Raw genomic sequence first — 13,932 nt, 5'->3', positions numbered from 1 at the left:
AGGTGTTGGCATGCTGACTTCAGGAATGTCCACCAGACCTGTTGCCTGAAATTTAATAGATAGATAGTACTTTATTGATTCTTTCAGGAGAGTTCATTCAGGAAATTTAATTGTTCATTTCTCTACAATAAGCCTTCTCCAAAGGCGTGTCAGAGAATGTGGCAGTACATCCAACCAGCCTCACAACCGCAGACCACGTGTAACCACACCAGCCCAGGACCTCCACATCCAGCAAGTGCACCTCCATGATCACCTGAAACCAGCCACCCGGACAGCTGCTGCAACAATTGGTTTGCATAACCAAAGAATTTCTGCACAAACTGTGAGAAACCGTCTCAGGGAAGATCATCGGCATGCTCGCCGTCCTCATCGGGGTCTCGACCTGACTGCAGTTCCTCGTCGTAACCGACTTCAATTGGCAAATACTCACATTTGATGGCGTCTGGCACTCTGAAGAGGTGTTTTCTTCAAGGATGTATCCCGGTTTTCACTTTTCAGGGCAGATGGCAAACAACGTGTGTGGCGTCGTGTGGAGAGCTGTTTGCTTATATCAACGTTGTAAATGGAGTGACCCATGGTGGGGTGGGGTTATGATATGGGCAGGCCTTTTATTGATGGCATTTTGAATGCAGAGAAATACCGTGACGAGATTCTGATGCTAGTTAATATGCCATTCACTCGAGACCGTCACCTAATGTTGCAGTATGACAATGCACGGCCCCATGCTGCAAGGATTTGTACACAATTCCTGGAAGCTATAAACATCCAAGTTCTTGTGTGGTCAGCAAATTCATTGGACATGTCACCCAAAGAGCATGTCTGGGATGCTGTGGATCGGCGTATACAACAGCGTGTTCCAGTTACTGCTAATATCCAGCAACTTCGCACAGCCATTCAAGAGGAGTGGACAAACATTCCACAGGCCACAATGAACAACCTGATCAACTCTCTGCAATGGAGATGTGTTGCACTATGTGGGGCATAATGGTGGTGACATCAGATACTGACTGCTTTTCTGACCCCCCCAGATCCACAATAAAGCAAAACAGCACATTTCAGAGTGATCTTTTATTGTGGTCAGCCTAAGGCACACCTGAGCAATAATCATGCTGTTTTATCAGCATCTTGATATGCCACACCTGTGAGGTGGGATGGATTATCTTGGCAAAGAAAAAGTGCTCACAAACTAAATTTAGACAGATTTGTGAACGATATTTGAGAGGAATAAGTATTTTGTGTAAATAGTAAACGTTTTAGAAATTATGAGTTCAACTCTGGAAAAATGGGAGCAAAAACAAAAGTGTCGCGTTTATATTTTTGTTCAGTATACGTTATGCTTGTGTAAGGTATTTTTTTAAATCCTTTTCTTTTGTTAGCGCAGTCAGATTTGATGTTGCGCACTGTGCTATTATTGTGTGAACATGAAGTGTGCTGTTGTTCTTAGTTCACTCATACGTCTCATCTTTGCTGTGGAAGCCAGGTTTTTGTGCATAAGAACGTTTAATACATGAAGCACCTGGACTTGATGATTTGGTCGTCTTAGACAGGTTGTCTACTTAATTGGGCTCCACTGTAGTTACCTCTGATTACAACTGAGTAGCAGAGATGTATATGCTTTATTCTTTTTTGTTGAAGTAGTGATACGCATTTATACTCTTGTACTTGTTCACGTCCCATCATGGTGTTAGTTCCGGCAATCTCTCCATCCGCATCATTTGGCCCATTGTCTTAAATTAATATCCATCCATCCAACCATTTTTTACCGCTTTTTCCCTTTTGGGGTAGCGGGGGGCGCTGGCGCCTATCGCAGCTACAATCAGGCGGAAGGCGGAGTACACCCCGGACAAGTCGCCACCTCATCGCAGGGCCAACACAGATAGACAGACAACATTTACACTCACATTTACACACCAGGACCAATTTAGTGTTGCCTATCAACCTATTCCCAGGTACATGTCTTTGGAAGTGGGAGGAAGCCAAAGTACCCGGGGGAACCCACGCATTCACGGGGAGAACATGTAAACTCCACACAGAAATATTCCCGAGCCTGGGATTGAACCCAGGACTGCAGGACCTTCGTATTGTGAGGCAGACGCACTAACCCTTCTTCCACCGTGAAGCCCCTTAAATTAATATGATAAGTAGATATGATAAGATAAAAAGTACGCAGATGACACAACAATCGTCGGGTGCATCAGGGACAGCAGAGGAGGCGTTTCGGAGCCTGGTGAGGGACTTTGCTGTCTGATGCCGCAGGAACCTCTTGCAGCTCAATCCGTCAAAGACCATTGACTTTGGGAGTTCGAGTCCAAGGTCACAACCGATTGGGATCGAGGGAGTCGAGGTACAGAGCGTGGACTCAATAAAGGACAGAGCAGGCTGTACTTCCTGAGGAGGCTGCACTCCTTCAACATTTGCAAAAAACTATTGTAGATGCACTACCAGTCTGTGGTTGCCAGTGTTCTGTTCTACATCCTAGTGTGCTGGGGGGGCAGTACGTCTAAGAAGGACAGCTCCATACTGGAAAAACTGATCAGAATCTACGATCAGAATGAAACTGGACTCACTGGTGACAGTGGCAGAGAAGAGGACTGTGGAAAAACTACTGAGCATCATGGATGATGCCAATCACCCTCTACATACCATTATCAGTAGCCAGAGGAGCCTGTTCAGTGCAAGACTGCTTCATCACAAGTGCAGGACTAATAGACTCAAAAACTATTTTGTCCCTCATGCCATTAGACTGTACAACTCCTCTCTGGCGGAAGGGGTACTAGGATGATAGGTGATTCAAAACAATAACATAAACACCCATTATTTATCATTTACATTTTAAATTTGATCTCAATTCTGTACACTGCTGATGGAATTGGAAATTTCCTGTGGGAACTTTCCTGAAGGAATAAATAAAGTACTATCCATCCATCCATCCATCTATCTATCTATCTATAAAGAATTGTGTACACCTATTTTGTACAGCAGATTTTTCATCAGATTATACATATTAAGATTTAAATTGGGGCCAAAATATCCATTTGTTTTGGGTGATAAAACATCATTCAATGGCAAATAGGTAGTTAGCACAGAGGCTCTGGATTTCAGTGTTTTAAAACAGATAAAGTAGCACCCCTTTGCTAAAGCCTTAAACAAAATTAAGTTTAATTGGCTGCGGGGGCGAGGATATGGATATTGGCTTATTTTGTGTTTGTGTGGGGTGTGTGTCTTCTGAAAATCTGTCTTGGCTGGTTTATCACTTTGATGGTGTAACAAAGAGATTAATTTTAATAATCGCAATCAATGACTGTCTGAGGTATTTCTAATGAATTTTGGCTCTCCACGGTGCATTGCTGTCATGAGTTCAAATGTTATCTTACCAAAAATACGTCTTCACATGCTCCTGGATCAGCACCCATGTCTCACCAAAGTCATCCGACTTCCACAGCTACAAATACAAGGGTGTAAAAGAGTGGGAGGGGGAGGGGTAAAGAAGAAGAGGGGGATGGTGCACTTAAAAATGTAGGTCATGTTCATTGCTTCACTTTGTCTTTTGCACATTGGAAAACTGTTTAGCAGATATTGTGCATGGATTCAATAGAATAGAAACAAATAAAAGCCATCATGCCATTCATCATAACAGCATTTTTATTCCATACTAATTCAACACACCGGCTTATAAAGACACTCATTTAAATGATGCGCATATGCAATATAATTAGTGATTTAAAAAGGAAATACACAACCAAAGAGAAGTGCCAAAATGTATTCTGTTGCCATTATGTGTAATTATACTATCATTTTAGTTATCTTACAGCATTGTCTATCTGATAAATATATTACATGGTTAATTAAAGGCCTACTGAAATGAGATTTTCTTATTGAAACGGGGATAGCAGGTCCATTATATGTGTCATACTTCATCATTTCGCAATATTGCCATATTTTGCTGAAAGGATTTAGTAGAGAACATCCACAATAAAGTTCGCAACTTTGGGTGCTGATAAAAAAGCCTCGTCTTAACCGGAAGTCGCAGACGATGACGTCACATGTTGATGGCTCCTCACATATTCACATTGTTTTTAATGGGAGCCTCCAACAGCAAGAGCTATTCGGACCGAGAAAACTACAATTTCCCCATTAATTTGAGCGAGGATGAAAGATTTGTGGATGATGATATTGATAGCCAAGGACTTGAAAAAAAAAATAACTACAGTTAAAAAAGAAAAAAAAAAAAAGGCGATTGCATTGGAACGGATTCGGTTTTGACACATTTACTAGGTTAATTCTGGGAAATCCCTTATCTTTCTATTGTGTTGCTAGTGTTTTAGTGAGATTAAATAGTACCTGATAGTCGGAGGGGTGTGTCCACAGGTGTCTTGAGGCCAGTGTCTGAGGGAAGTCGACGGCAGATACAAGGACGGCGCAAACTCCACAGATCTCCGGTAAGAGGTGACTTTTTAACACAAATTTCTCAGCGAAACCTGCCGGTTGACAAGTGGTCGGGAACCATGATCGCTTGACCGCTCTGATCCATAGTAAAGCTTCACCTCCGGGAATTTTAAACAAGGAATCACTGTGTGTTTGTTTGGCTAAAGGCTAAAGCTTCCCAACTCCATCTTTCTACTTTGACTTCTCCATTATTAATTGAACAAATTGTAAAAGATTCAGCAACACAGATGTCCAGAATACTGTTTAATTGCGCGATGAAAAGAGACGACTTTTAACCGTAACTGGTGCTGAGCTAATATTTCCTGACAGTCTGTGACGTCACGCGCACGCGTCATCATTCCGCGACGTTTTCAACAAGAAACTCCATGGAAAATTTTAAATTGCAATTTAGTAAACTAAACCGGCCATATTGGCATGTGTTGCAATGTTAATATTTCATCATTGATATATAAACTATCAGACTGTGTGGTCGGTAGTAGTGGGTTTCAGTAGGCCTTTAATACGCAATGGAATAGAGCCCTATACTTTATCAAAAAAAGATTTGTCAAGTGATATCAATGATTATCGGTTGTTCAATTTCTCAAACTGCTGAGGCGCCATTTTCTACATGACAAAACAGATAGAAACTTGGAAAAGCATAGAGATCTACAATTTATTTGTGTGTGGTTGGGTCCCAGAAATTGGTATCAAAACTCTCAAAGATAAATGATACAGTTACATCCTAAATCAAGACCATTTTTTATGAAATTGCAGTGCCTTCCATACAGGGAAGTTACCTATATACATCACAATTAGTTGCATTACAGGGTTCCCAGTTTGACAGGCAGTTTGGGTGTTTCTGCGTGTAAAAATTGCAATGAGTGACTGATATTATAACGATAACTTTCAATGTGAGATAACGAACAGGTGCTGCCAAAAGCAATTTGACAAGCTAGCTCAATTTCGTGCTAAGCACTTTTACTCATTTACTTCAGATACTAATGTAGACTGAACATCGTTCAAAGTGTTGCAATTGTTTTCTCTAAGGAGGTGCGCTTCATGATAAAAACCTTAGGTTATTCAGTGAGTACGTTAGGGCTGCATGATTATTTTCAAAAATATTTAAATCAAAATGATTAATCACAATCATACATAGGTCCGGGCAATATATCGATATAAACGATATATCGCAGGTTTGTCCCTGTGCGATATAGAAAATGACTGTATCGTAATATTCGATTAAATGTTCTCACACAGTTGCTTTTGCTGCGTGCATTACATTACTGGCGTTTCTCACTCCCTCTCGTCTCCTTCTCACAGAGACATAAAACAAGCCCGCCTTGTTACACATACGTCACATACTGTCGCGCGTCTAGCGTCATACGCTCTCGCCGAGCGCTAACGTTAGCCCTAACGTTAGCTGAGGCAGGTCGAGTTGCTTTTAGCTGCGGGCATTACACAATAGGCGTTTCTCACTCCTCCTCGTCTCTCATTCTCACAGAGACGGAAAACAAACCTGCCTTCTTACATATTTCACATACTCTTGCGCATCTAGACTCATAAGCTCTCGCCGACCAGAGAGGTAGCAAAATGTCTAACGTCAGCTGAGGCAGGTCGAGCGGAGCAGAGCTTGTGACAATACAAGAGAGAGATGGTGCGAAACTGATCACAAATGGAGGAAGAACAATTATTGCCTAAAAAAACAGCAGGTGGTCCATCATCTGGTGGTGGTTTGGCTTCAAGTTGGAAGATATTCAGCAGACAACAGCAAAATGCAAAGTATGCAGCAGTGTTACTACAAAAAGGTAGCAACACTATTCATTTGTTCTTTCATTTAAAAAGTCACCCGTGAGAGAATGAAGAGTATTTAATAAATACAATTTTGGTCAAGTGACTTAGTTGTGATTTCCCTCTCTGCATGAAAGCTTAAAATGAGCATATATTAATGCGGTATGAAGAAGAATGTTTTAATGTAGACACGTAGAATCATCATACTGCTGTGATTATATGCATCAAGTGTTCATTCAAGGCCAAGGCCAAATATCGTAATATATATCGTATATCGCGATATGGCATGAAAATATTTCGATAGTAATAAAAGCCAATATCGCCCAGCTCTAATCCTACATTATGTTTATATTTTATTTTTATTTTTTTCTTTGTCATGAAAAAGGGATGTTTTTGTCATGAAAAGGGAGGTTTTTGTGGTTGGTGCACTAATTGTAAGTGTATATTGTTTTTTATGTTGATTTAATAAAAAATAAAAAAATAAAAATAAAAAAATGTATTTTATTTATTTTTTTTAAATAAAAATGAATAAAAAATTATTCTGCGGCCCGGTACCAATCGGGCCACAGTGTTCTGATATTGGTGAGCCGATAACAACAATGTCTAAGGCAAACTGTGGCACTTCTACAGAAGATTCTTTCTCTGGTTGTTGCGTTCAACTGCTACATCAACAACTTCTATAAAAAGGACAGGCTATGTTGTGTAGGGCCTTAGTTTCAACTTGTCTTTTGGACAGGTAAATAGCCTCTGAAACCAGGAATAAACTAATACCTTTGTCTACAGTAATCTAAAAAGCTAGACTTCCCAACAGAGTAGTCTTCCGTCACATAGAAAACATGTACTATAGCTTTATTAGCTTCACAGTGACTGATAGGGATTAAACGATGAACAATATAATGATAGATTGCGGTTAGTATTTTTAATCATCATAAAACCGTGATTGATTACCACTCATTGATCAACTCATGTTGATACTGCTCATTTCCCAGAGAATCAGCCAGCATGCTAATTGCTAGATAGCTTAATTGCCAGCATGAATACAAGACATATTTTAATTTTCCTGAAGGAACTCTCCTGACGGAATAAATAAAGTACTATCTAATCTAACCTAAGACACATTAATGAAACATCTCTAGTGTCCTAAAAATATTTGGAAAAACCTGCATCTGAATCGGCTGTCAGAATAAGCACTAGAGCTGGTCGCGCACCTGAAAAAACGAAGCCAGCACTCTGCAAATGTAAGGAGAGAAAAATAGTTTAATAGAAAGGTATTTGAAGTTAATTAATGCATTTCTTGAGCAAGCCTGCAAAAACTACCTTAATCTAGACATTACTATTGACAGGAACGTCTAACTTTACGCCGTGTGCGTCTTTGACTCTCCATGTGGACATCTGTTTGTGGAGTTTGCGTGTTCTCCCTGTGCGTTCCTGGGTTTTTTATGGATACCCCGGCTTTCTCACACATTCATAAAAAAAGCATGTTAGGTTAATTTGGTGTTAATTACCCTGCAGGAGAATGTAATGCCCCTCTGCCCCCGGTATGATTTCTCTATAAAATTGTTGTAAGTACACTTCTGCATAACTTTGTATTCTTAGTAACACATAAGAAAACAAAAAACAAAGAAAAGAATAACTTTATTAACATTTGCTTTTTCATCTGCAACCGAAAATATTTTAACTGAATCAATTTGCCTTAAGTAAAACAAAAATGTAATCCTTATTCAAACTAAAAATGTGGACTGCTGTGACCCATTTGATACTAGGGATGCAACAATATCAAAATCTCACAGTACGATGTAGTGATGGTATTAAGGCCATTGCACGATATATTGCAGTGCTGTCAAAAAAAATAAGCACTTGGTAAAAATGCCATACTGTGTAAAATGAAGTGGCAGGAATGTTAAGGATAAACACACTGTACAAACATAATGCTCAAATGTTCTATTTATATTTATTACACCAAAAATTGTATTCTTAAGTGCAAATAATAGTGCAGGAACATAAAGTGTTTCAAGTAACATTAGTTGAGTGTTCTTAAAATGACAATGTGTTGTACAATGTCAAATTTTTAACTTAATGAGAAGCATTGTCCTCTGCAATGGACATTTTTGTATTAGTTTGGAGAATGCTGATTCTCAGGAGGTGAACTGACGATTTAACTTTAGAATGTAAATACTTCACAAATTAAAGTTTGGCCTCTTTGGCTTCTTGATTTCACATCATCATTAATTTTCCGGGCGATTGTTCACTAAGTGACCTATTACTCGCATTCCTGGTTGTAGATGTTGTTTTATTTATTTTTTGCATGTTTGCGCTCCCACATGAGGATTTACGTCAAAAACAAATAATTGCTTGTCTGCTCATTCATCGGACGGACAAGAGACTCAAACATTATGTTTTCTCCTGTATCGTTTTTGTGTTCATCCTAAACCAATATGTGTCACTGTCTATACTTCTGATTTACACTTCCCAGGTAATCCGCTCTGCTTGCCGGCACTGCGCAAGGGTTCATTGAAGATGTAGTTTTAACCTACAAAACAAAAATTTATGAAACAATTTTTGCTCATTTTTTTTTTCATCTAAATGAGGATGTTAGGCTTAATGAGCTACAATAAGCATGTTTTGTAGTGCAAAGCTTTTCGAAGCAGGGTTGGAATTATGATACTGATAAAGTATGCTTCCCGGGTCACACACGTTACAAATACATCTCCTCATCATCAGTTACAAATACATCTCCTCATCATCAACAAAGTATGTCCAGATGTCTCAGTGTGTATGAACTCCATGTTTGTGTTTTCCACCACTACCGCTAATGTTTGAATAAAGCAATTAGTCGGGTCCGTATGCTGTATAATCAAAATTCATCAGACCTGTTTTCATTGCAGTCTTTGTTAATCTTTTATTTAGGGCTTCCTTCATTGTCTTTAAAGCTGGTAATATTCTTACTCCAGGCTCAATGCTTTGTTAGCTGTTTCAGTGTACTTTTAAAATTGCAGATAGCCAGAACTGTTGCCCAGAATCACCCATGCACAAGGGAAAAATATCCATGCCAATTCAAGCGGCGTTCTTCAAAAAAAAAACATCACAGCAAAGTGCGAGAACGCTTTACCTCTTCACCAGGTTTGTTATATATTCGCGTATAAATTGCAATAGTCAACTATACTGTGTGCATGTAAACCTTGACCTAAACTAAATATAAGCATTGACACATGTACGTACGGTAATTAATACACAACAGAAGGTTCTTAAGGTTGAGTATGTTATATTTTGACAGCATTTACCTGTTTGTTTGGGTGAGAACTGTCATAGCCAAGGACCAAGTTGGGTATTGTGCTGTGAAGCAACATGTCCGTTGGTTTGAATGGGAGGGAGAACCCTTGCACAGTTTTGCAGAAATCAAAGGTGCTCCACAGGTAATTATTGATGGAGTCTGTGAAGAGGTACTGCAAAAGAAGAAAAACACATTTTAGCAAAAAATAGAATGCAATGTCTTTTAAAAAAAAACATAGGAACATTTAGAAAAAGGGCAGCACTGTGGCCTTGCAGATTAAAGTCTCACAGTCTTGAGATCTTGATTTGAATGTGAGTTGGAGCATGTCCGTTTTGTCGATTTTGCATGATTCTCCCATTCTTGCGTACCATACATGTTTGGCTAATAGTAGGTTAGAAAGGCCGGATGCGTGTCAGACAAAAGATTTATGTTCAGATGGGACAAAGAATGGGCTATCAAGACAATATTGACAATACGGAGTAGAGAACTAAGTTTACACTGCAGGTGAAATCCGATGTTTTCTGCTCATAAGTGACCTGTGTCTGTTTATCTTAATGTCAACAGTACAGTATACTGTACATTTTTAAAAGTCAGACCCAGGCCTTTTTCGGATGTAGACATAATACATATATGTAAGTATTCACTACAAACGTTCAGGTCACGTTTATTGAATGTATACATAATCAAAACAGAGTAGAATAGAGTAGAATAGAATAGAATAGAATAGAATAGAAGAGAATAGAATAGAAAGTACTTTATTGATCCCTGGGGGAAATTCAGCTAAAAAGTGGCAAATGTCACAATTCTTTAAAATTCACATGCTCCTCGTGTAGACTAAAGACCTGATTTAGAGATCCTAATACCGAACAGTAAACAGCGTTTGAAAACTTTAAAATAGCGTGTACAATTAGTGGGCGTGTTGCGTGCGATTTACTAACACTGCGTGTGCAATTGTAAAGTGCTGCAGACCGCCTTATTTAAATGAGGTTTTTGCGTGTGCTATACGAGACATAACCTCAGAGAAACTTTCATTTACACATTCAATGCACATTCATTATTCGTTTTACTATGCTTTCAAAATACATACTGTAACTATACTCTATGTAACTATAGACGGAGGTGTTTTTACAATGCGTTCAATGACCGCTGAAGAGAGTGGAATTCCACATCGCCCGCCATAAAAATGAAATATTAATAGATTTTATTTGTTATGCACTTTTCATTTGGATACATTTTAAAAGAGCTACATTACAAATGAATATTTAAAACAATAAAAAAAGCTTAGCCAATAAAACCGATAAAATACTAAAGACCAAAACACTATCACTGAAGCAAATAAAACACAAAATATGCAATTTAAATCAAAAGATTTCAGTGTGTGTATAAGAACTTTTTGAGCCCATTCAACAGTACCGCGATAATAATGATAACAATTATAATGTTTGTCTCGATAACCATTATATGAAGTCTTCCTATTGTGACATCCCTACTTTCAAAATTGTCATGTAAATCGCAAAGTCAATGTGTGTTAATATAATCTTTGATAATGATAATAGTAATAGTCATGGTAATAATAATTGTGGATTAGATTTGTGTAACACTTTTCTGGACACTCAACGTGCTTTACAGTGAGAACTGAGAAGCCATCTTTAATTTGCTTCACTTTCGCTCCACGACCTACTCGGTGGCCTTGTGATTAGTGTCTGCCCTGAGGTCGGTAGGTCGTGAGTTCAAACCCCGGCCGTGTCTTACAAAAGACTATAAAAATGGGACCCATTACCTCCCTGCTTGGGCCTCAGCATCAAGGGTTGGAATTGGGGGTTAAATCACCAAAAATGCTCCCCTCACCTCTCAAGGGGTGAACAAGGGGATGGGTCAAATGTAGAGGACAAATTTCCCCACAACTAGTGTGTGTAACTTAAACATTGAAAATAGCACCTTTTTCTTTCTTGTCTTACCTCAACAGTTTTATCAAAAAAGTTGTTGCTATTTTAGTAGTGTTTATTGTAATATTCACTTTATGCAGTATCGCTTTTTTATTGTCTTATGTGCTCTGGCAGGAGTTTGGTCAACTTAGTTTTTTTTTAATGTGCCATAAAAATTAAGTTTGACTTGACTTGATTGCTAAATTTGTAGTCACAGCTGCACTGGGGTAGACTGACGGAAACGTGGCTGCCAATTGGCACCTGTGGCCTCTCCAACCACCACCCAACATTAATTCACGTTAATACACTATTGTGAATAGCACTGGTTGTCTTGCCCAAGGACACAACGGCAGTGACTTGGATTGCGGGTCGACTTTAAAAAGTGGAACACAGTTTATGAATGCATTTTAAAAAGCTGGTTTCAAGTAAATTTAAGCAATAATTAATTGTGTGTTCGCATGTAAACGTAGTGAAGATGAGGCTTTCACAACTACTAACTGTTATGCATGGTGGTGGTTGGATCATGCTCTGGGGCTGAATTGTGGTACTGATACACTTCACAAAGTCGATGGAATCATTAATAAGGACTACTTTAAATTCTTGAACTCCACCATTTAAACCTTTGTTTGTACTCTTCTCTAACCAATCAGTGTATGTCCAGTGTCCCCAATTAAAGTACAAATAGCCACTTTACAGCTAAGAGATTAAAACCTACAAAAAAAAATCTGTTTTCACTACTGTGTAGCTGTGTCAATGACACATTGTCCTCTTCTGTAGAGTGAGGTTTGTGAACATTCTGCCAACAAAATTATACGCTCTTACCCTCTTGTTGTCTGCGGGGCTGTGGTAAAATTGAGAGATGCTCTGAGCGCTACCATCCTTTGCCTTGGTCTCCGACAGCTGGAATTTCTCGGAGACAAGTGTGAAGGTGAACCCATAGTCGTAGGACACGTAAACCTGGATGCAAAATGGACAAAAGCATATGATTAGCTGCTGTGTCTTTTATCAACAATGAGTGTGGGGGGAGGGGGGAGATTGGCACAAATGAATGACAATTCAAGGGCCATTGACTCCCCAATGCCAATATGTGCTGCCCCTTAGTCCCCCCAACACTATGGCACCATATATATTATGTACACAAAAAATACTTTCAACAATCAAGATTCACAGTTGGACAAGGATTTCGGTTTTATAGAAACATCCAAACTGGTTTCCTAAAGGGGAACTGCCTTTTTATGGAACTTTGCCAATCCCTATGTAAGACAAACACACATATATTTTTATGCATTCTAAATCGTAAATAAAGTCAGCTATCCATCCATTCATTTTCTACCGCTTTTCCCAGGGACGGCGTGGCGAAGTTGGGAGAGTGGCCGAGCCAGCAATCTGAGGGTTGCTGGTTCAATTCCCACATTCTACCATCTTAGTCATTTCCGTTGTGTCCTTGGGCAAGACACTTCACCCTTGCTCCTGATGGGTCCTGGTGAGCGCCTTGCATGGCAGCTCCCGCCGTCAGTGTGTAAATGTGTGTGTGAATGGGCGAAAGTGGAAATACTGTCAAAGCACTTTGGGCTCCTTAAAAAGGAGCCCAAGACAAGCGCTATACAAGTACAACCCATTTACCATCCCTTTCGGGGTCCCGGGGGGTGCTGGAGCCTATCCCAACTGCTCTCCAGCGAAAGGCGGCGTACACCCTGGACAAGTCGCCACCTCATCGCAGGGCCAACACGGATAGACAGACACTCACATTCACACACTTGAGCCAATTTAGCGTTGCCAATCAGTCTGTCTGGAGAAAACCCATACAGTCATGCAGACATACAAACTCCACACAGTACTGATCGAAACCAAGACCTTCGTATTAAAAGGCAGACGCACTAACCCCTGTTCCACTGTGCTGCCCCAAGTCAGCTATCAATGGAGTCAATTGGAGCTCCCCTATTTCGTCCACAAAGCCCTCTAAATAACTTTCCCAAAACTGTTAACCATGTTCCCTTTACATCTTATGACCAGAACAATAATTAAGTAGTAGCGATATTGTTATTATAAGCGCTAAAGCAGACTATTCTATCCATCCATTTTTAGCGGCGCATTGATCACAGAGAGCTAGCTAACATAGGCAGCTATATTGTCGGTGTCCTGCTTCTGCTTCGCCTCTGAGCTGATAAAAGTTAATTCTGGATTATAAATCACGCCTCTCACCTGGGTAGTAGAAGGCTGTAGCCATAAACCAAGACACGATCAACTTTGACATCCAATTTAGATCCGTTTCATGTTTTGTTCGTACAAAGCGAGCTCGATAGTGTACGTGGTTGTACTACAAATAGCATGGTGTGCTGCATGTATTATGATCAATATTACAGTCACTCACTCGATGGACTGTTGTGCGTTTGGTCAAACTGGCCTCGAACATTTTTTCCGGTTTAGTTTGGGTAATCACTCCATTTATGTCAGCATAACTTGGTTCCAAGTTCCACATTTACAGCAGCAAGACACGCCGACCTCACTCTCTTGGTTCCTGTT

General features: G+C 39.7%; 1 protein-coding gene across 1 annotated transcript in view; it reads right to left on the bottom strand.

Annotated features, from left to right (window-relative positions):
• Positions 1 to 13,932, bottom strand: part of sorl1 (sortilin-related receptor, L(DLR class) A repeats containing) — a 150,950-nt gene that overhangs the window by 109,424 nt on the left and 27,594 nt on the right. The window contains exons 3-5 of the mRNA XM_061918791.1: positions 12,232 to 12,366; positions 9,495 to 9,656; positions 3,375 to 3,442 (exon numbers count right to left, since the gene is read on the bottom strand). Coding sequence (XP_061774775.1) covers positions 3,375 to 3,442; positions 9,495 to 9,656; positions 12,232 to 12,366 — 365 coding nt within the window. The remainder of the gene's footprint in view (positions 1 to 3,374; positions 3,443 to 9,494; positions 9,657 to 12,231; positions 12,367 to 13,932) is intronic.

Source organism: Nerophis ophidion, linkage group LG13 (genome assembly GCF_033978795.1).
Source record: "Nerophis ophidion isolate RoL-2023_Sa linkage group LG13, RoL_Noph_v1.0, whole genome shotgun sequence".
Classification (NCBI taxonomy): Eukaryota; Metazoa; Chordata; class Actinopteri; order Syngnathiformes; family Syngnathidae; genus Nerophis; species Nerophis ophidion.
Note: the sequence above shows the minus strand (reverse complement) of the source record. Positions and strands in the feature narration are given on the sequence as shown.